This window comes from Chroicocephalus ridibundus, chromosome 3 (assembly GCF_963924245.1).
Source record: "Chroicocephalus ridibundus chromosome 3, bChrRid1.1, whole genome shotgun sequence".
Lineage (NCBI taxonomy): Eukaryota > Metazoa > Chordata > Aves > Charadriiformes > Laridae > Chroicocephalus > Chroicocephalus ridibundus.
Window position 1 is genome coordinate 125,261,893 of NC_086286.1, and position 22,125 is coordinate 125,284,017.

Sequence of the window (22,125 nt, forward strand, 5' to 3'; positions counted from 1 at the left end):
ACACTGAGGGTGGCAAGACACTGGGTCCGGTTGCCCAGAGAGGTGGTGGATGCCCCGTCCCTGGAAGCATCCAAGGTCAGGTCGGACGGGGCTCTGAGCAACCTGATCTGGTGGAAGATGTCCCTGTCCATGCCAGGGGGGTTGGACTAGGTGGCCTTTAAACGTCCCTTGCTACCCAAACCACGCTGACTTACGACTCTCCAGCTCCGACCGCCTGGGCTCGGCCGGGGCCACCCCGGGGCGGGCCGCGCATGCGCGGAGGCGCCGGTTGGCGGCGGCGCTGCCGGAGGCGGCGGCCGCGGGAGTCGGCGGCTGCGGGGCGATCGCGGGCGAGCGGTGAGTGCGGGCGCAGCCGCCGGTCCCCTCCCCGCGGGCAGCTCCTCTCCCAGCCCTCCGGGGGTGGTGGCGGGGGGAGACGCCCCGCCGTGGGGGATGCGGCACGGCTCTTTCTATCCCCCGGGGAGCCAGCTCCGGCGTCCCCGCCCGGGTACCGCACCGCGCCGCATCCCCGCCGCGGCGAGGAGCATCCCTTCCCCACGGGGAGCCGGGTCACGCAGGGGCAAAGCGAACACCCCCGCGGCCACCCCCAGGGTGGGTCCCCCGCGGGGGTAAAACACGCATTGGACCTCGAAATGCTGGGGCGGGGAGGGATGCGTGATCTTCGCCCCCGCCGAGAACAACCGGGGTCCGTCGAGGCGGGGTGGGTCCTGCAGCGGGGTGGGCGCTGGGGAAAGAGCGGGAGGAGAAACTCATTTTTGCCATAAAATTCCCCCCTGACCCGTATCTCAAGGGCTTCATGGAGGAGAGAGGTGGGCAGTGGTTGTCCTCCGTGTTTGTTTGTAATAGCTGCGGGTGGCTTTTCCTTGCCTGACTTTGACCCTTGGGCTGTTGTGGAGGCCGTGGCGAGGAGCCATGGCGTAGTTTAGCCCTGAGCTGGGTGAAGAACCAGCTCCTGCCGTTTGCTTCCGAGCTGGTACCTGCCCGCTTGGCTTGACGCACCCCAGCGCATGTCTCGAAAGGGTCAATTAAAGGTTTTTCCCTGCTTGTCTTCTCCAGGACGCTTTGGGGATTGTTGGTCGTATTCCCCTAATTTCCCATCTGGATTTTTCCTGAAAACACCATGAGCATTTCACTTTTTTGGGGGGGGGTAAAAAAATTGCGGGCAGTCTTGAACCATTCTGGTTTTCATTGAGAAAAAAAAAAAATATAAATAAGTTTGGGCAAACACGGAAGTTGTTTGCTTAGTGTCAAACCGACTCATCCCTGGCATGAGCAGGGTTGAGTACGGAACCTCCCGGTCGCTGTGCCAGGGCGGGAAATGCTGCGGATCAACCGGCGCTGGGTACGCAGGACCACTAGTCCCGCATCCGCTGCTCGTTTAATAACTGGGTAGCTCCAGCCCTTCATCGCCAGGCTGCTTTGGCTGGAGCACGTGGCTTTTTACTGCGCCGCGGGATGGAGATGCGTGGTTGTCATCAGATGCTGCGGGATCATCGGGAAATGCCCCAGCATGCTTTAGGTGCCGTGAGCTGGGGTGGGGTGGGGGGAATTGCCAGCCACGGGGTCAGGAGGAGGATGTGTGTGATGCCACCCCAGCAACGGTCGTTGAAAAAGAGTGAAATCATGAAAAGGTGATGAAAAAAGATGAAGCCCGTAGGCAGGAGTGAAATCCAGCGGGTCTAAAGCCTGTTTTTGCTCTCTGCCAGGGCAGGGAGGGGTGAGCAGCCCTGAATTATACCGTCAGACCGTGTCCCTGCCTTCATGTTGGGGTGTGTGTGTTGGGGGGGTGATACGTGTTGCAAACAATTCCTAGAAACCCTCCATGGGGCTCTTCGGGCCAAACCACAAGCCGTTACACACTTCCTCCCGCTCTGCCGGTGAAGGTGTGGGTTAACAGCCCCGCTCGCTGCGGCATTTTCTGTTTTCTGGGCATCATTGCTGTTATTTATTGACGCTGAAGCCGTGGCCAGAACCTACGGGCGAGAAGAGGGTTGTGTCCCTCCGGACTCAGGGAGGGAGCTGCCATCATCGGGTCACGTGATGGCACTTGCCGCTACTTGCGCTTCTTGAGTCATGCACCAGCTTAATTTTTAGCTGCCGGTGTACGTGATAACCCCCGCTGTCGGGGTCAGGCGAGCGGTCTTTCCATTGCAGTATCCATTTATGCTCAAGAAATTCCTCCAGAGGAACAAATTCCCAGAAGGCTCCTGGAGGCTGCGCGTTTGGTCTGCAGTTCGCCATACCTTGTGTCCTCCATCCTTCCAGAGCGACCAAGTGTAAGCTTGGTCCCGGTTGCTTTTTTATTCCCCAGTGGATCCTCAGGACCGAGTAGAGATGTATTCATGTGGATGCAGCACAACCCACAGCCCTTGTTTGGGAGGGAATCTGCCATCTGGTCCTTGCTGGGAGCTTTGTAGCCCCCCGGAAGGGCAGCACTGCTGTCATTGCAAACCTCGAAGCTTGCTGGGAGAGGCCACGGGATTAAATAGGAGGAGGTCCCGGATGGGGACAGACTTTTAGTGCAGGGAAGAGAAGAGCTCGCAGCTCCGGGGGGTTGGCACAGAGCTGCAGTCTCTCCCCGGCAGCCTGCTCTCTGCCCGCAGCAGCGGCAGTGGTGTGCATGATTTATATACATTTTTTTCTAATGACCGAAGCTCTAAAATCTGCAACCTTAAAAAAAAAAAAAAAAAAAAAAAGATGTTTTTGTGCAACAGGCTTTTGTGGAGGACTGCAAAGCTAAGCAGTCTCAGCTTGTAGGCTCTGGGACACCTTTTGGCAACGGTTCGGATCCCCAAAGAGCGCACGGCCAGTTTGGTTTGGTGGCTCTGCCTGCAGGCAGACCGCTCCTGGGTTGTCCCATCAGCGGATAGATCTGAGCAGGGAGGGATTTGCTGGCTCGTTGCGGTCTCCCTGCGCTAGCAGGAGTTCCCGTCTCCAGCAGATCTGTGCTGAAAGATTTGTCCCATGGGTGGATGCTGGTCTGGTGGCTTTAGGAAAGGCTCACGGCAGTGACCTCTTGCTCGCAGGGTGTGCATGCAGAGACTTGGTGGTTGAAGGGACGGGTACCGTATCCCACAGACCTTGCAGGAGGAAATTTTTAAGGTGAAAGCAGGATGCAGCTGAAAAAAAAATAATCCAGGGTTCTTTTTCAGTCAATGGGGGGAAAAAAAAACCCAGGCACAATTCCAGCGTTGGCATATGAAGTGGGTCAATCGTCCCACTCCAGCGGTGGTCCCGGCACGACTGAATGCAGAAGGCAGGGACCAGTGTGGGCGGCTGGAGCGAAACTGCCTGGGGGTGCGCTAACACTTCAACCACCCAATGGTCGCAGGTCACTGATCAGGACCGTGCCCTTGTCTTTGATTACTCGGTCCCACCCGGGGATCTCGCACCCATCTGAAATCGAGCCCCAAAGCATTGGGGGCTGGGTTAGTTGTGTGTGGGAAAAGGAAGTGGTGAGCTGCTCTGGAAAGTGCAAACAGCAAAGGTTTCGTGAGATCAGGAGGAAAAGCTGCGGAATATTGCTGTGATCTGGGGGAGCTGGGGGTGTTCAGCCTGGAGAAGAGGAGGCTGAGGGGAGACCTTCTCGCTCTCTACAGCTCCCTGAAAGGAGGGGGTAGTCGGGGGGGGTCGGTCTCTTCTCCTGAGGAACAGGCGATGGGACAAGAGGAAACGGCCTCAAGTTGTGCCAGGGGAGGTTTAGATGGGATATTAGGAAAAAATTTTACACTGAAAGGGTTATCAAGCATTGGAACAGGCTGCCCAGGGAAGTGGTTGAGGCACCATCCCTGGAGGGATTTAAAAGACGGGTAGAGATGGTGCTGAGAGATATAGTTTAGTGACGGTTTTTGTCAGAGTTGGGTTGATGGTTGGACTAGATGATCTGAAAGGTCCCTTCCAACCTAGGCGATTCTATGATTCTGTGATTCTGTCTGAGCAATTTTTGATAGGGGAGGGATAGATTTGCCAGAGGAGATAATTCTCACCCAGGGTCTATGGGTAGAAATAACGAATATTACCATTTTTGCAGCTGGTGCTGCAGATGGTTTCCTTTTTCACACATTGAGTGTAGTGGCTGTGTATCAGTAGCCTCGCCAGGTTGTAACCCTGGTTAGGCATGAAGAAACTGCAGCTGTGTTTATTGCGGCAAAACAGAAATGTGCCGTGGTGACCCACACCATTCCCCAGCATGGTTTGGGCGTTAGCACAGTCCAGAAGTTCTTCCCAGCAGACAGTTTGCATCTGGCCACCCATTTCACGGGTGTTGCAGCATGGGAGCATCCATGCCAGCCCAGCTGGCCTCAGAAACAAGGGCTTGGTGATGTCTAGCTCAAGGTTTGGATTCTCGCTGTAAAGCCAGAAGCCTTGTCAAGTCTTTGGTTTCCTAACTTTGGATTTCCACTGCCCTGCTGTGACGACACCAAATTGGGTGGGAGTGTTGGTCTGCTTGAGGATAGAAAGCTCTACAGAGGGATCTGGACAGGCTCAATTGATGGGTCAAGGCCAACGGTATGAGGTTCAACAGGGTCAAGTGCCGGGTCCTGCATTGGGTCATAACAACCCCATGCACCATTACAAGCTTGGGGCAGTGTGGCTGGAGAGCTGCCCGGCAGAAAAGGACCTGGGGGTGCTGGTCAACAGCTGGCTGAATATGAGCCAGCAGTGTGCCCAGGTGGCCAAGAAGGCCAACAGCATTCTGGCTTGTATCAGGAATGGTGTGGCCAGCAGGACTGGGGCAGTGATCATCCCCCTGTACTCAGGACTGGTGAGGGCCCACCTCCAATACCGTGTCCAGTTTTGGGCCCCTCACCACAGGAAAGACATTGAGGTGCTGGAGCGTGTCCAGAGAAGGGCAACGGAGCTGGTGAGGGGTCTGGAGCACAAGTCTTGTGAGGAGCGGCTGAGGGAGCTGGGGGTGTTCAGCCTGGAGAAAAGGAGGCTGAGGGGAGACCTTCTCGCTCTCTGCAGCTCCCTGAAAGGAGGGGGTAGACAGGGGGGTGTCAGTCTCTTCTCCCAAGTACTAAGTGATAGGACAAGAGGAAATGACCTCAAGTTGTGCCAAGGGAAGGTCTAGGATGGATATTAGGAAAAATTTCTTCACTGAAAGGGTTGTCAAGCATTGGAACAGGCTGCTCAGGAAGGTGGTGGAATCACCATCCCTGGAGGTATTTAAAACCTGGGTAGATGTGGTGCTGAGGGACATGGTTTAGTGGTGCTTTTGTCAGTGTTAGGCTGATGGTTGGAGTCGACGATCTGAAAGGTCCCTTCCAACCTAGACGAGTCTATGATTCTATGCTTCGCTCCCCCAAACAACTGCAGGACCTTGGGGGCTCCTCCTTCTTGGTGGGATGCTGTTGACCCCCCTCGGCTTTGCTGCAGGGATGAGGTAGTTGCCAGCAGCTTTGTTTTGCTCTGTCCCCTCCGAGCACAGCGTTCATCGCTCCATCTCCGCTGCTCTCATCCCCTGGACCCATCCCAACGCGCAGGCAACGCCGAACCCATGTCAAGAGGCACTTGCTGCTCAGCACGGCTGAGCTGGCTGCCGGCCCGGCATTGCTTCCAGGCCAGAAATTGCAGGGGAGCTGACACTGCCATGGCTTCCGTGGGGGATCCTGCCACCTCCCGCCGGCTTTAATGGCTCATCTCCCAGCATCACGGGACGTTGGTTTCCTGATTAATACATGCTTGGACAAACCCGGCTTCAGCTACACGCTCTGTGTGTGTGTATATGTGTATATAGAAAGGTAGAATTTGAGCCATATTATTTTATTTGAAATTTTCTACAAGGTGGCTTTGACCCTTTTTCTTAGAACGTAAGGTTATTTTCAAGCGTGTTCTTCCAGGTCGCCAGTAAATCACATCACATCACCTTTTACCTTCCAGAGCATCCTAACCCATGCAGAGTCCCTGTTGGATGAGCGCTTGTAATACACCCATTGGGCTGATGTAGATGTGACTGGGTATGTAATTGAGTCAAGAGAAATAAAATATTCTGTGTAATGTGCTGTTAAGTAGTCCCAGCGCTGCCTGGTGCATTACAGCAGTGCATTAAGAGCCCCAAATCTAGTTCTCATTATGCAGATGAGGACTGGTATCCCCATTTAATCGATGGGGAGGTGGAAGCCCAACTTACACAAGTCCTGAGCATCTGGCCCCTCTCTGGTTGTGGGGATTTCCACTTCTCCGATGCTGGAGTGTAAATCCGTCCTTCATACCCTGCTGCCTGCTCAGGCAGGGCTCATCCCTGGCACAAACCACCAAATGCCACCTCTTCCAGTTTCTGGCCTCTGTGACACCCTCCTAAATCCCAGTAACTCCCTGCAGAGGGGATCTGAGCGCCGTGTGAGTCTGTCGCAGTCAGGAGGAAGGTTAATGCTGGCAGGTTGAGGTGCAGCAGGAGAAGGAAGCAGGAATCCGCAGGAATTGCTGCGACGAGCCGGTCCCTGGTCTCTTAGTTCCTCATCCCTGGTGGAGCCTTTCCAAAACACCACTTGTGCTCAAGTAGAACCAGCCTGCAGGCAGCAGGCTTTGGGATGGGGCTTATCCACCACATCTCAGCTGGGTGCAGCCTTGGTGAAGCTTCTCCCAGCCCTGGAGAGGCGAGCTGAGCTGCTCTCTGCCATCCTGGTGCTTGTAGGAGCTGCGACACCAAAGTTAACCCCATGTAGGAAGGGGTCAGAATAAAACCCCAGGCTTCAAAATGACCTGGAGTCTCTCCAGGGAGTTTTGCTCCACTCCCAGAAGAGAAGGCATTCAGGAATTAATCACCTGCATCTCTCAAAACTGGCCTGTTGCCCACTGCTGCACGATCACTGCTGTTATTTCCATGCTATTCACAACCACTTGTTTGGTTTTTTTTAAATGCAATGCATTTATTAAAGACTTCCCCACAGGCTGAGTTCCCGGGTCCTCTCTGCTTTGTTTACCAGGGATTACTGCCTTTTTGGAAGCCTGTGTTAACCTCCCATGCCTGAATACTATTCTGGAAGCAAATATATCACGTTGGTACTGTCTCAGTCCCAGCCAGTTAACGCTGAGGTCAGACCGGTGGGAAAATCAGCCGTACCCTGTAGGAAATTTTCTCATTCAAACCCTTCCATCAGCCTGTGACCAAAACAAGCACAAGAGCTGGGAAAAGCTCGGGTTTCCAATTACTCGCTTCAAAAGGGAGAGGGAAAAATTGGAACGGGATCGTTCTCCTCCTGTGCGGCGGTTCTTATTGTGGCTGTCATGATACAGCCTGGCCATCATCCACCCCCTCCTTCTTGCCTTGCAGCTCCCTCCCCGAACAAACGATACTTGGTTGCCGTTAATTGGGAACAGCCAAAATAACTGAATCCCCCGGAGATGGAGGGGGGGGGGGCGCGGGGGGTGAGGACAGAATCTCAACGAGACACCCTGCGGATGAATGTGGCTTTCAGCCGCTCCTACGCCCCCGTGAAGGGAAAAGAATAGGGGCTCTGTGAAAGTGAAACAGCCAGTGCTGACCTTGGGTTTCTGGGTTGGGTTTTTGTTGTTGGGTTTTTTTGTTTTTGTTTTTTTTTTCTTCCCCTTTCTCTTTTTCTAACGTTAATTGCTCGTCGCTTTGTCCATCACATGATCGCTGGAAATTGCCAACTTGTTCTCAACTCGTTAATGTCACAAGTTCGGTTTAAAATAAGCGCTCTACCAGGTTCCTGATTTAGCACTGTTTATCCCAGTATCAGATGTGTTTCTTGTGATTTTGGACTATTATTTTGAAAATCTCTGACTCTCCCTCAGCTTGTTAAAAAGTGGCATTTTCCAGCTATGAAAGCCTGCCTGGAAGAATCTCTCCCGACTGCTGGTGTCAGGGAGACCTGCAGTGTCTAACCTCTCCCTAACTCTGCTCAAAGGCGACGCTCACTCTATACACGGAGCTCTCGGGATGCGAGACAGTGGCAGAATCCTGGCGCTAGCCCACACCGTGCAAGCCGGAGCCAGGCTGTGCCTGGTACAGAAGCTGCCTGTCTCTCTCGTGTCCTTGTCAGCATGCAAAGCAGGCAGGCCACGGATGGTGGAAGGGGCGACGTGCCCCTCACATTGCCGTGCATCCATACGCCCAGGCTTGACTGCCATCTTCCCGGGTGTCTTCTTGGTTGCCTTTGCTCTTTATGGGCAGGTTTCAGCGTATTTCTGCCTCTCTGCGGGAGATGAGTGCTCCAGCCCTGCTCCTGTGCAGTTCACCTGCCCAGTCTGTGCTGTATCTGAGCTGGTTTTTGGTTCCTGATGACCTGGGATCCACGCTGCATTAGCCTGTGTTCTCCAAGAGGTGGGGAGCTGCAGCATGCCCTTTCTTCTTGTACCTTGCCACCATGATCCCCATCTTCACCATCAGTGTCTAAAAACCTTTTTGGAGGGTTTTCCAGCATCCTCCTGGGATGAACGGGGATGAAGATTCAGCACTGAGCCCCCTGTAGTGGGCCCAGATCCTTGGACCACATTTAGTTAAGGGGAAGCTGGGAGATGGTGAGCGTGGGTCTAAGCCCTCTTGCTTGGGTTGTATCGGAGCAAATGCTGGCAGAAGTGTAAAACACATTAACAGGTTAACAGACAGGGTGGAGGAGCTTAGGACACATAAAACGTTTCAGAGTCTGTACTCACACCTCTGCACAGGGCAAAACCTGTGCATAAGGCCTGGAGATCATCAGCTGGAGACGGCAGATGTCTTGGCATTGCAGTGAAGGAGGTGCAGTTCGACTTGGGCAGGGAGCTCTTGCCTGTGCATCTAGATCAGGAAATCAAACACTGTCTTAGTACAGACACGTCCATGAAACTTCCCTGTCTTTCCCACCCCAACGTGCGCAGCTTCCAACCAAGTTCTGGCCAGATCATCCAAAGGAGATATAGGGCAACAGAGGGTGAGTATTACATTGCTGCGTGGCCGAGGATGGTCTCTTTGCTTGGGCTTTGTCTTATCCTGAAGCTGAGGTCTAGAGTAAGTTGGATGAATGAGCCTTTCTTTCTCCGTTGGCTATAAGGAGCCAGAATAGACTGGCTGTTGCCCCTTTTTCACAACATCTCCTCCTAGGAGTGCCCCAGCGTCAAAATTTGCCTCGCCTTCCTAAATTTTGGCATGTGTCCCCAAAGATACACAAGCTGCTGAATGAACTGCGTTTCCCCATCACAGATCTGGACCCCGCAGACCCTTAGGAGAGAGAAACAAAGCCTTTGTGAACGCGCGCAATGTCAGCTTCCCCTGCAAGAGTGCTATCTTCAGTCTCATGCATCTGCAAAACTAAAATACCATTTGCAGAGACCATCTTCCGCCTTTTGTGGCTAAGGCAGCTCCATCTAACTCAGAAGGCAGATTGCCCCGTGGCAAACAAGGAAAAAAAACCCAGCCCTGAGAGGTGCTAAGGGAGAAAGCCTGGAAAGCGCAGGGCGAGAGAGAACTGGCTGGAAAGTGTCACTCTTAGTTATGACAACTGCCATCTGCTAAAATACGGAAGCAACGTGAAAAATATTTTGTCTGTTATCAGTGGCTTTGGGTTGCGAGAGGAAGTGGGACTTGCAACCTGGTTCAGAGTCTGCTCTGACTTTGCTCTTTGTGCTTTCTCACCCTGGGACTGTTTGATAGGTCCCGTCTCTGCTTTCACTCTCAGTGTTTAACACCTTCCCATCCCCTATACCTCCAGATGGGTCTCCCATCATGTGCCCATGCAAACTATTCCTTTGTCTCACCTCTGGCAGCAGTTGGTATCTGATGCAACGGAAGAAAAAGAAGCCATTTGCCACACTTGGGCAAAATACTCATTTGCATGTACTTATTTTTGGCCAGCTTCATCCACTGCAGCTCTGGTTGGGTGCATATAAGCACAGGAGGCAGGCTCCAGTCCTGCAAACATGTATGTGTTGGCTGCACGGGGGTAACCACAGCCCTACAGAGTCTGGTGGGGCTCCGTCAGCATCAGATTCAATTCAAGCACGGGCATCTGTGCGATGAGCTCTCCTCTTTTTTTGTGCCATAGCAGGGAAAAGAAATATCTAGGGTAGAAGGGGAAACAGAGGGTATTGGGAGTGAATGCGATGCTGTGAGGGAGCCTCCAGACGTTAGGATCCTGCTGTGCCCTGAAGCTGAATCTTTCCAGCCAGAGCTTAGCAACTCCGGAGGTTGCCAAGGAGCAGAGCAGAGCAGGCAGAGGAGTGCCCAGCGCTGGGCTTTGGCTGCTCTGAGCATCCAGGCACATCTCCTCCGGCAGCCCCTCAGCACGGCTCCGTGGATGCTCCCAAGGCTTCGATGCTATACCCAAACTGCGGCCAGCTCTTATGCGGAGCCTCTCCTTTCTCCGTCACCTCCCAGTCCCGCTGCTTTTTACACGTGAAGGAGGCTGCAGGTTTGGAACTGTGGGCTTCTCCCCTCCTCCCTCTGCCCCACTCACCTGCTACCCGCGTGCAGGTTGTGTGGCAGGGGAGCCGAGCTTATTCGCAACCTCCATGGTTTCGGTTGGGACCCTCTTCACTCAGGTGCAGAAAGGCAGGTTATCCCTTAGATGAGTAATTACCCCTTCAGTTTTGTCCCTGAGCAGTTTGTTCTGGGGAAAGGGGTGAAAAATCCCCCCCGCAAATCATCAGGTGCTTTCTTGACATCTGACTTCTTCTTGCAGCCCCTTATTGGCAGCTCCTGGCTGCTCCTGAACATGCTCCAAGCTGAATGCCTGAGGAAGTGGGGAAGAAGGGCAGGCTTGTGACATTGCAGTGCCCATCGGAGTGCAGGGACAGGGCTGTGCCATCTTTCTCCATGCTGAATTTGGGTCTGCCAAGTCAAGAAAAGCCCCTTTTCCCTAAAAGCAGGGCCAGCATCTCTATAGTGCCATGGCTCATCCCACCCAGGAATATGGCTGCATGCTCTCCTCCCTGGTGCATCACTTTTAACATTTCTTCTTTCTCCCTCCTTGCAGGGCACAAAGACGACATTCCCCAGAGCCGGGCTCACGGCCATCGTACGCAACAAGATGACAGCCATCCTGGAGCGGATCAGCACGCTGTCCCTCAGTGGGCAGCATCTCAGCCGTCTCCCCAGGCTGCTGGAGGATGGCTTCCCCAAGATGCCTTGCACGGTCAAAGAGTGCGAGGTGCCGCAGCTCTTCCGTGAGCCATACATCCACACTGGCTACCGTCCCACCGGCCAGGACTGGCGGTACTACTTCCTTAGCCTCTTCCAGAAGCACAATGAGGTGGTCAATGTGTGGACTCATCTCCTGGCAGCGCTGGCTGTGCTGCTGAGATTCAAGACGTTTGTGGAGGCTGAGCAGTTACCCGTGGATGCGTGGTCCTTGCCTTTGCTCATCTTTGTCCTCTCCTCTGTCACTTACCTGACCTGCAGCCTCTTGGCTCACCTACTGCAGTCCAAATCGGAGCTGTACCATTACACCTTCTACTTCGTGGACTACGTTGGAGTTGGCATCTACCAGTATGGTAGTGCCCTGGCTCATTTCTACTATAGCTCTGACCAAGCCTGGTACGACAAGTTCTGGCTTTTCTTTCTGCCGGCAGCTGCTTTCTGTGGCTGGTTGTCTTGTGCCGGCTGCTGCTATGCGAAATATCGGTACCGACGGCCTTACCCCATCATGAGGAAGATGTGCCAGGTGATCCCAGCCGGGCTGGCCTTCATCTTGGATATCAGTCCTGTCGCTCACCGGGTGGTTGTGTGTCATCTGGGGGGCTGTGAGGAAGATGCTGCTTGGTACCACACGTACCAGATACTGTTTTTCCTTATCAGTGCTTATTTCTTCTCCTGCCCAGTCCCTGAGAAGTACTTCCCTGGCTCCTGTGATATCGTTGGCCATGCCCATCAGATCTTCCACACCTTCCTGGCCATCTGCACCCTATCACAGCTGGAGGCCATTCTTTTGGATTACAAGAACAGGCAGGAGATTTTCCTGAAGAGACATGGACCTTTCTCCGTTTATCTCTCTTGCATCTCTTTTTTTGGCCTGGTGGCTTGTAGTGCCGTCACAGCTTACATCCTGCGATGCAGGATCAAGGCCAGCCTGGCTAAAAAGGACTCCTGAGAGTCGTGAACGTGGCAGGCATGACATCACCAGGGTGGTGAAAATCAAGAAAAAGGGCATAACATATTAGAGACTGTCTTACTTGCCTAACACACTGTGACTAACCGGGACCCTGAACTCGGGTGGAGGGCTGGAGACTTCATGCTGGATGCATTTTCACAGCAGGGAGTGCCTTTTGCCGTCCGGGGGGACATGGGGTGTTTTAAGCCAGAACAATTCATTTAACCAAGGATGCTGGAATAGGCAGAGGTTTCTTGTTCATTCTGGTAAACCTGTGGGTGATATCTTGCTGAATGTCAGGGAGGGCTGTGGGACTCTAGAAGGGTCTGCGAGGGCTCACAACGCAGTGGAGAACTCACCATGAGGACCACAGCTGGATGTGGTGACCTCTCTGGGTTTTGCCATCTCTGCCGTCAGTGGGAAATGTGTTATTATCAAAGGCAGTAGCAAGGTTTCAGGAGAAGTCTGCATTTCTAGGGTTCAGCTGCAAGGACATGTGTGACACAGTGGCTGGTATAATCCTTCTCCTGCTCCACCTGAGCTAAGCCCGGTTCTCTCTACGGTCCCCTTGTCAAGTATCTCAACAGCAGGTTGCTGAGGTGCCTTTGGCAAAGCATGTTTGGAGACTTAGACCTGACCTGGGGTCCTCTGGGGCGAACTGGGTCTGAACCTGAGCCCTCTGTCTGCCAGTGACTGGTGTGGGTCCAGCACAGGTGGAGATGCTAGGTCAGCTCCATCTTCTATTTCTGTCTGACTGCGCCATTTGCAGCGGAGCTGCTCATCAAAACCAAGGAGTCAGTGTCTTTGGGGTCACTGGGGTCTTTCACAGAAGTTTGAATCTGACCTAAGGTAGTGGCAGTGCTGATAGCTGTTTGATAGCCTGTAAGACAGGTCTTCGAAGGCTCTTCATTTCCATTTTAAGTGCTCCGTTGCCTTTGAGGAGCTGGGCCTGGGTCAGGTTGGAGATGGTTTTGAGCCTTCCTCAGTAGCAGTGGCAGAGGTTGAGCACCCCTGAGGCCATCCTGGCCCCAGGAGGGGACATGCTTTTGATGCTGGGTGTATTGTTTTGGCTGCTTGTGTGATGGGTTCATGCATTCCTTCATGGACTGGCTCTGTGTCGTCTGTCTAGGAAGTCTGACTGACCTCCAACATTGTCCATGCAGTGTTAGAGTAACTTGGGTGTGACCTGTCTGATACGGAAAAGGCTCTGGGCCTCCCATGGCCTACTGTGGTCATGGCCAAAAGGGTATGAAAGTGAAAGGGTGTGAAAGGGTATGAAAGTATGAAAGTCTTTATTCCCCTCTTAATGGTGCTTCCAGGACACCAAGCAGTCCTTGGTGGGCCTCGTAGGAAAGCTGACCTTGAAGCTGCAGGGCTGCTTTTCTCTGACCAATGGGGTTGTGAATCTGGCATGTTTTTATCAGCATTAGATGAAGGTAGAACAGCAAAAGGCAAGAGCAGGGTGAGAGTATCAGGGTCCTGTGCAATCTTGGGATGGGTTTGTCCTTGAGACTTGGTGGTTCTTGTGTGGAGTAGCAAAGATAGCGATCAGGGACACCTAATGTTCATGGGTCAGTCCTGTCCAAGCTATAGAAAAGGTCGGTTTACTGCATCCCCCACTAGATGAGTCTCTTCTGTGCTTGCTTGGGGGGAACATCAGACATGGAGCCACACTGTTGCACTGAAGTTGGCACCACTTGCAGGAGAGGATGCTCAGAGCCAACGCAGAGATACGGTCCCATGCAGCCGAGATACCTTCTGCTTGACCCACTGCTTGCTTTCCACAGTAAATCCTGGCACGGCTCCTCCCAGCTATACACCATGCAAGACCCACAGCCTCAAAGGCCTTGACATCTGGCAAATTCCTAGGAGGTATAAATCTTTGCTGAAAGCAAGGAAGTCATGGGATCTATTCCAGCCACAGATTTGTCTCACTGAATCCAAGGGCAGGCAAATGAATTGTGATTGCGGGGTCTGAGCAGGCAGAGTTTAGGGTTGGGGATATGATTTGTCACGACAAGCACTGATTTCTGTACTTGATCTGTTTTTTAACTATTGAGATGCGTGTGTGTTTGTGTGTGTGTGCGCGTGCATGATTTATTATACAGAAAGGCTTTGCCTCTGGCTTTTCCTTCTGCAGAGCCTCCTAGTTGGGTCAAGATTAGCCTGAAGGAGACAGTGCTATGCTGCTGGAGGAGCAAGGTGGGCCAGACAGCGGCATCTCTGATAATAGGTGCTTTGCTGTGTCCTGTGTTTTGCGGACAAATTTGAAACTCATGACCCTGTTAACAAATATTAAATACAAAGGGGGAGGGAAGTAAGTTTTGAGTACAGGAGAAGAAATCACTGGAATGCCTTCAGGAAGTCATCTAGTCCACCCTTTCTCATTACTCTAGGCCTCCTGGTTTACATCCAGTCCAGCTTAGAAATTAATTACTTCATTTCCTACGGTGTGTTCTGACGGTGTAGCCATGCTGACCTAACAGCAGCTTTGCCTCAGGGGAGTGGCAAGTGGGGATGGTCCCACTTACACCTCGTCATTCCCCTTCCCTTGCACAGAAGCTCATCTCGCCACAGAGCGAGCCGGTGCCGGGCGATGGACCAGGGGAAAACCAAGCCTACTGAAAAAATGTCAGTAATTTTCTGCTGGTTTTAATTTTCAGCCAGCTTGGACAACACTGCTGCCTGCAGGGAAGGGCCGGAGAGGAGGCCAGCAGCAGTTCCTTCTTGCACAGCAGCTGGTTGCTCAAGTAGCTTAACTCCACTGATGGATGGCTCCCCCCATGATCTCCGTGGCTTTGCTTGTGGGTCTTCCACCCAGTTTGGGGAAAGACTTCCAGTGGGAGCAGTGCTTTTCCGCACAGCCTAATTTGCCTTTTAGGTAAAGCAGAATAAGGCACAGAGCGTGGATCTGGCTGGATGGTATCAGTGGGCTCCTGTGCAGGAAGGGGAGTAAACCAGGCTGGTCCAGGGCTCTTTTCTGGAATAAAACTGAGAGGGAGTGGGCACTGCTGCTAATAGCAAACCCTGCTCTGCTGCTGCCTAGAGTTACACTGGCACCAAAGGAAGGGATCACCCAGCTGTTTCCTTTTCCAAGGGTTTGAAAATAGATGACATGTCCTGCCCTTGTCAAAGGAGCATGAGTACAGTAAGGCCATCTAGTTCAGGGACAGGGAGAGGAGGTGTCCACATGGCTCTTCTGCGGTATTTCTGGTCATACGTCTTCTCCTCCCTGGTCTGGCAGAAGTGAAACTTCTCCTAGAGCAGTTGTGTGATAGTGGTGGTGTTTTTACATATTCTCATGTTGCCCCTCAGGTAAAGACACTCACGTCCCCGTGTGGCCCTGCACTCAGGCCTGGAGCTGACCTCCTGGTTACTATGATGGGTTGATTTAGCAGGGAATTTCAATACAGATAACTGCTGCTGTGAGGATGCACCCTTGTGTCACAAGGGGCTCACCAACACTGGAGCTTTCTTCATCCCCGTCTCCATCCTCCTCCTCTTCCTCCAACGAGCTTATTTCTTTCCCTCATCCCCGAACTTCATCCTTGTGCCTTATGCAGCTGGCTGCCTAACTGGGCGGACTCCACATGCCGTGCAGTCTGCTGCACCTCAACTGGACCAGGGACTGGAAAAGTGGCTGCCAGTGCCCTCCTGAAAGCCCCACCGTTGATCTAGGGGAGACCAGGGCTGGGTCCGGAGAGAGTAAAAGTGCCGCTGTGATAAATGCTCAGCTTGTCTGAGAGCCTCTCAGGGCCTTCTCCTTGGCTCACTGCTTGGAGCACACCTCCTTCCATCCCGGCGTTCCTCTAAGGAGGCACGGCTTGGTAGGGGTGTACCAGTGGCAGGGCTGGTGAAGAGCTGACCACCAAAGGTTGAGCATATCCGAGATCCTGAAGGGACTGAGGTCCTAACCCTCTCCCCTAGGAATCTCTGGTCCTGAGATAGTATTTTTGCAGATCTTGCAACCTGGATCCGCACAGGACAACTCCAGAGAATTCATCCCAATGTGCCTTATGCTATTTCTTTTTGGGATTCATCCTGAAGGAACCTGAGGCTCAGAGGCAGCCTCTTTGCAACCTGCTGGTCAATGGTTGCTCTTAACAGCCGATACCCACTGACAGGACTTTCTGGGTGTATGGAGCAGAAGGGGAGGATGGAGAGAGGTGCCTTAAACTTGTATTTATGCCTAATGATTTGTGTTAACAAGGCAAGGATGGGTTCCTCATGTGCCTTGCAATTTACGTCTTTTACTGACAAGATGATTTTTAAGCACTGTTTGTTACTAAACAGAAGTACAAAAGAGTTTGTATTTTTTTTTCCCTGGGAAACAGGGAAGGGTATGAGTGTTACATATTAACTCTCCCCTTCCCAACTCCCATCTGCTGACTTTGTATTGTTGAAAACATTGACAACATTTTAAGCTTTGTACTGTACTGATCATTATTTAAAAACTTTAGTAAAAAAAAAAAAAAAAAAAATCTGTAAAACCAAAACGACTGGTGTAGTGTGAAATTCCCAAATGCACAACTACAGAAGGTTATGAGTCGTTAGGAAGAAAAGTGGATAATAATTATAGAGCGGATATATTAGAGTGGATAATAATGATATAACAATAATGAACAATAGGGTGTGGGTTTATCTGTGCATCTCAAAGGACTTCCCAGGTTTCACAGTAGCTGTGATTTTCATTCCCTTTTCACAAGGGAGGTGCAGAATGGCTGCCCTGACACTGATTAGAGGGATTTAAGTTCATCATCTACAAAAATATTTCAGTGTCCAGTTTTCCTTAGTTTCTGTCAGAGGTGAGTACATGGTGGTTTGGTGGCCTGGCCCAAAGCATTGCAGCTTCAGTAGCCAAGTTGTGAACAGAGGTGCCTGTTCAAACAAATCATTTGAGCGTGTGCTTAAAATTAAACCGAAGAGACACAACCATTGATCGGCAGAAGAAGGATATCAATCAGTTAGACGTGAGCCTACATGAAATAAGGCCAGAGCTTCTGTTCTTTTGTGGTGTAGAGTCGCAGAATTGTTGTGGTTGGAGGGGACCTCTGGAGGTCATCTAGTCCAAACCCCCTGCTCAAGCAGGGCCACCTAGAGCCCGGTTGCCCAGGACCATGTCCAGGTGGCTTTTGAGTATCTCCAAGGACGGAGACTCCACAACCTCCCCAGGAAACCTGTGCCAGTGCTCAGTTGCCCGCACAGTAAAGTCTTTCCTGATGTTCTGAGGTGGCCTCCTGTGTTTCGGTGTGTGCCCATGGCCTCTGGTTCTGGCACTGGGCACCAGTGAACAGAGTCTGGCTCCATCCTTTTTGCCCTCTCCCTTCAGGTATGTATGTATGTTGATGAGATCCCTCCTGAGCCTTCTCTTCTCCAGGAAAATCAGTTCCAGCTCTCAGTTTTTTCTCATAGGAGAAATGCTCCAGTCCCTTCATTGTCTTCATGGCCTTTCGTTGGACTCTATCCAGTATGCCCATGTCTCTCTTGGACTCCTGAAGGCTGGTCTTGCTAGTAAAGACTGAGGTGAAGAAGGCATTCAGTACCTCAGCCTTTTCCATGTTCTGTGTAACCAGCTCCCACATCTTGCTGAGCAACGGGCCCACATTTTCCCTAGTCTTCCTTTTGTCACCTATGTACCTATAGAAGCCCATCTTGTTGTCTTTGACATCCCTGGCCAGATTCAATTCCAGTTGGGCTCTGGCTTTCCTAACCTCATCCCTGTGTGCCTGGATAATGTCTCTGTGTTCCTCACTATCCGTGTCCTTGCTTTCACCCTCTCTATGCTGTTTCTTAAATTTTGCCAGTAGCTCCTTGTTCATCCATGCAGGCCTCCTGGGATTTTTGCCTAACTTCCCGATCATTGGGATGGACCGCTCTTGAGCTTGGAGGAGGTGATTCTTCAGTACCAGCCAGCTTTCTAGGGCCCTGTTTCTCCCCAAGCCTTATCCCATGGGACTCTACCAAGCAGGTGGAGGTCTTTGAAGAGGCCAAAGTCTGCTCTCCTGGAGTCCAAGGTTGTGAGCTTTCTACCCTCCTCCCTCCCCCTGGGATTCTGAACTCTGTCATCTCATGGTCACTGCAGCCAAGGCTGTCTTTGACCTTCACATCCCCAATGAACCATTGTTGGTAAGTACAGCGTCCAGCAAAGCACATCTCCTTGTTGGCTCCTCTGTCACTTGGAGGAGGAAGTTATCACTGCACTCCAGGAAATTCCTGGCTTGCTTATGCCCTGCTATGTTCTTCCTCCAGCAGATGCCAGGGTGGCTCAAGTCCCCCATGAGGACCAGGGCCTGCAAACATAAGACCGCTCCTATCTGCCTGGAGAAGACCTCATCCATTTGTTCTTCCTGGTTAGGCAGCCTGTAGCAGACACCCACTACAATGTCACCCATATTGGTCTTCTCTTTAATCCTTATCCATAAGATCTCAGTTGGATCATCATCCAGGCAGACCTCCATGCACTCCAGCTGTTCTCTCACATAAAGGGCAGCTCCCCATCGTATCTTCCTGACCTGTCCTTCTTAAAGAGCCTGTATCCCTCCACTGCAACACTCCGGTCATGGGAGCCATCCCACCACATTCTCCCTGATCCGAGCAAGATGATAGTCCCACAGATCTCTAACTCATCATGTGTAGTTCTCATGCAGCATGCATTCGTCTACACGCGCTTCAAAGACGCACCTCAGCACACTGATTTCCCAGAAGGGATTTTGAGTATTTCTCCATAATGGTGCCTTGTAGGCACTTCCTTGCTTGCATGCAATTGCTGGAGGTGACCTCGCTTAAACCCTGTTTTGTTGATTTTGTGATCCCTTTCGTCACATCCCTCCAGGCCCTCTGCTTATCAGCCTTGTCCATCACTCCCTGACAGGGCTGCTGGTAACTGTTCCTCCCCAGTCAACTAGTTTAAAGCCCTCTTTACTGGGAGGATCATGTGCGATCATGTACATACACTCGGTGTGAATTTCAGTCCTCTAAAAAATCTGCTCTTTTTCCTGCTATTACCACCACACTCATAATTTTAATTATTATTTCTTAATATGCAGACGAAGGCTTCCATACCGTTGTGGTTTTACCCACCAGAGGGCGAGATGTCTTCATCTGCGGCTGCAGAGAGGCCTCCAGTGCCACGAAAGCAGAGCCTTCAGCGCTAGCTCTCCAGACAGGCTTAGGAAAAACTGCTCCCACTCAAGCAGGCATGCGGCCAACTCTGCAAAGAGATGCATTTCTGAGCGAGGGATGTGCTCTGCTGACGTCTCGCCGTCCGTGTAAGTGACAGGGATTTCACCAGACGAGTTAGGCCAAAGTTTTAAGTTTCCGTGAAGTAAAAACTGGAGAGGAATGGGAGAAAATACCAAAAGAGAAAACCAGGGCTGTTAAACTTTTTTAACTAGACACAAAAATAGAGACTTGTGGTATGCTAAGAAGAAACTGCTTGGTGATAGTGTTTTAGGGGACATATTTACTACATGCCCGTTGTTATCCGATATTACACACACAGATCCTTGATGCGTGAAAAAACAGAGATGGTTATTAGCAAAAAAGGGAACTGGCCTATCCAAAGCACATGAAGCCAAATGCAAGAAGTAAAAGCGCTTCCAGGTGAGAGGCATTTTGTTTTGGTCATTTTGTGTGTCACCAGCCACAGAGGAGAGAATGTGAGAGAAGGTAACGATTTTTACTTCAAGCACCAGATATTGCAGCAGCTAGTCGCATCAGAAGAGGTTCTTTTACCCAACGGCAACCTTTATCTGGTCTTATCCTTGCAGCTCACTGATAATGTGGGCTAAGAGGCAGAGCACTACCAAACAGCTCTAAGTGAGATAGTTCCTTCTTTGTTCTGTTAACCAGCTGTTGACGATGGTCTCAGAGACTGGGTCAGGGGAAGAATTACTTCCCAGTGCTGCTCCTGTCAACTTCAGAGAGAGAAGTGGAGCCTTAAGAGCCCTGGAAAAAAAAAAAAACTGAACTGCCCAAAGTTTATGGCATTAAGCTGCCTGCTGTGTCTTAAATTCTGCAGCTGTTCCCAGTGATGGCTTATACTTTATCCTGTAGTTCTTTGCTTTGTTCTGGCTGAAGGTAAGACCTACTCTCAGTCCAAAGCAGTTCCTCTTGCTACGAAGTGAAGAGCACTAAACCCATTCCTTTGCAGTATCCTTTCTAACACACCTGAAACAAGCATTTGTCCCTTGGGGGCCAATAGGTGGGGTGGAAGAAAGGAAAAAATCCAAGCTCGTATTGCTTCAGAGAATCACAGAATGGTTCGGGTTGGAAGGGACCTTCAAGATCATCTAGTTCCAACCCCCCTGCCCTGGGCAGGGACACCTCCCACTAGACCAGGCTGCTCAAAGCCTCATCCAGCCTGGCCTTGAACACCTCCAGGGATGGGGTATTGGCAACTTCCCTGAGCAACCTGCTCCAGTGCCTCACCACCCTTACCATAAAGAATTTCTTCCTGATATCCAACGTAAATCTACCGTCTTTCAGTTTGAGGCCGTTACCCCGTTACCTTCATCAAGGTGTCTGTTGGTCAGTTGGACAGATGCTGGCTACAATGACAAAGCAGTGTAGAAAGTGGTGTGGGAGAGCAGTCTGATCTCTGAATCCCTGAATATTTCACTAGATGTGTGGATGCTCGGGTAGCAATTTCAGCCTACTGCCAACAACCCTGGGCCTCTGAGTGTGTTTTAAGAGACCCATTAGAAGTAGCCCTTGGATCTCTCAGACCACAGATGGGGCATATTGAAACAACCATTCCTCTTGCATGAGGAGTCACAGGTTGGACTTTTATTGCTGCGTATTACAGTAGTGTATACACACATAATAGCACAGTCTTTCCTCTAAAATGCATAAGCTTTAAACAGATAAGAGATAGGAAATCTTGATAAACAGACTTCCTTTTCTCTTTCACAAATACAGAGTAGAGATGCAGGAAGCTAAAGAGGCTCGTCTTAACCTTGGCAAGTTGGACTTGCCTGTACAGAATTTGATGTCAAAGATGATGCTGAATCCAGATGTTCTGAGTTCCACTTCAATCCTTATTCCCCATTTCTCCTCTCTCCTGCTTTATGGTCACTATTCCTAAGAAAGCACCGACTTCTGCTATGCCTCTCCTTAATCTTCCTTTCTTTATTCCCATCTCCCTTAAAACACCCAGGAGGAATGCACAGGGGCCACAGTCTTCTGATCCTGTCCCTGCGTATATCCAGAGCCTAAGATACTATTTTATGACCCTGGATAAATCCCCTGGCTCTAATTCCCCACTCACGCAAAGAGCAAGACAGCAGCACTCCTGCCCCATTGCAAGCTATGCACAGGGGCACTCTGCCGCACAGCCTTATTAAAAAGTTGTTGTCACTCTCCTAGAGGATGACCCATGGCCCATGGAGGCAAGTTTCTTTCTCTGAAGAAGGCTCTGGTTCTCGCTAAGTTCAAGAAACTTGCTAAACAGTGCTTGGATATCACAGCAGGAGAAATCAAAGAGAGTGCTTCGATCCCAGCACCTGCATCTGAGTCAGCAGTCACATTAGCAGCTCACTGTCTTTCAGATCCAGCTCTTTCAGCCTGGCTTGGCCTTCAATCTATTATTTTCCTTTCTAAGCTCATCAGACTCATTCTTTATCTCCCACCGGCTGGCTTTCTTCTCTCTCCCACACTGTGCTTAGACAGACAGTCTGGCTGCATTTCGCTCTGCTTGACTTCTGCTTACAAAACTCTCAGATCCTGCTGCCTGCCCTTGAATCGCAGCCTGGCATGTCTTGTGTACTCTTGATAAAGAGACCAAGGGAAAGACATACAAACCCCTGTTTTCTCCGTGGCGATTGGCTTGGCTTCCTTTTATCTCTTACATTTGGGAGTGACTTTTGCACAACCACCTTTTCCTTGATGGCCCTGCTGCTGCTTCTTTTTTTTTTTCTGTTTCCTTCAGGAAGAGATAAAAATGGTGTTTAAAATAAATGAACTGTGGCAGTGCTACATATGAAAGAACGCTCTATTCACAGCTAATATACATAGTATATACATAATAAACCGTAACTCCGGTTAAAATGTTCTGAGCACTGCAGCTATGGATTTGGTCCTCCATGGCTGCTCC

At 51.2% G+C, this 22,125-nt stretch overlaps 1 protein-coding gene across 1 annotated transcript; it reads left to right on the forward strand.

Annotated features, from left to right (window-relative positions):
- The first annotated feature begins 243 nt into the window (after positions 1-243).
- PAQR8 (progestin and adipoQ receptor family member 8) lies at positions 244-16,501 on the forward strand. The gene is made up of 2 exons (XM_063330670.1): positions 244-336; positions 10,920-16,501. The coding sequence occupies exon 2, from the start codon at positions 10,974-10,976 to the stop codon at positions 12,030-12,032; it is 1,059 nt and encodes a 352-aa protein (XP_063186740.1). The 5' UTR covers positions 244-336; positions 10,920-10,973; the 3' UTR covers positions 12,033-16,501.
- The last annotated feature ends 5,624 nt before the right edge of the window (positions 16,502-22,125 follow it).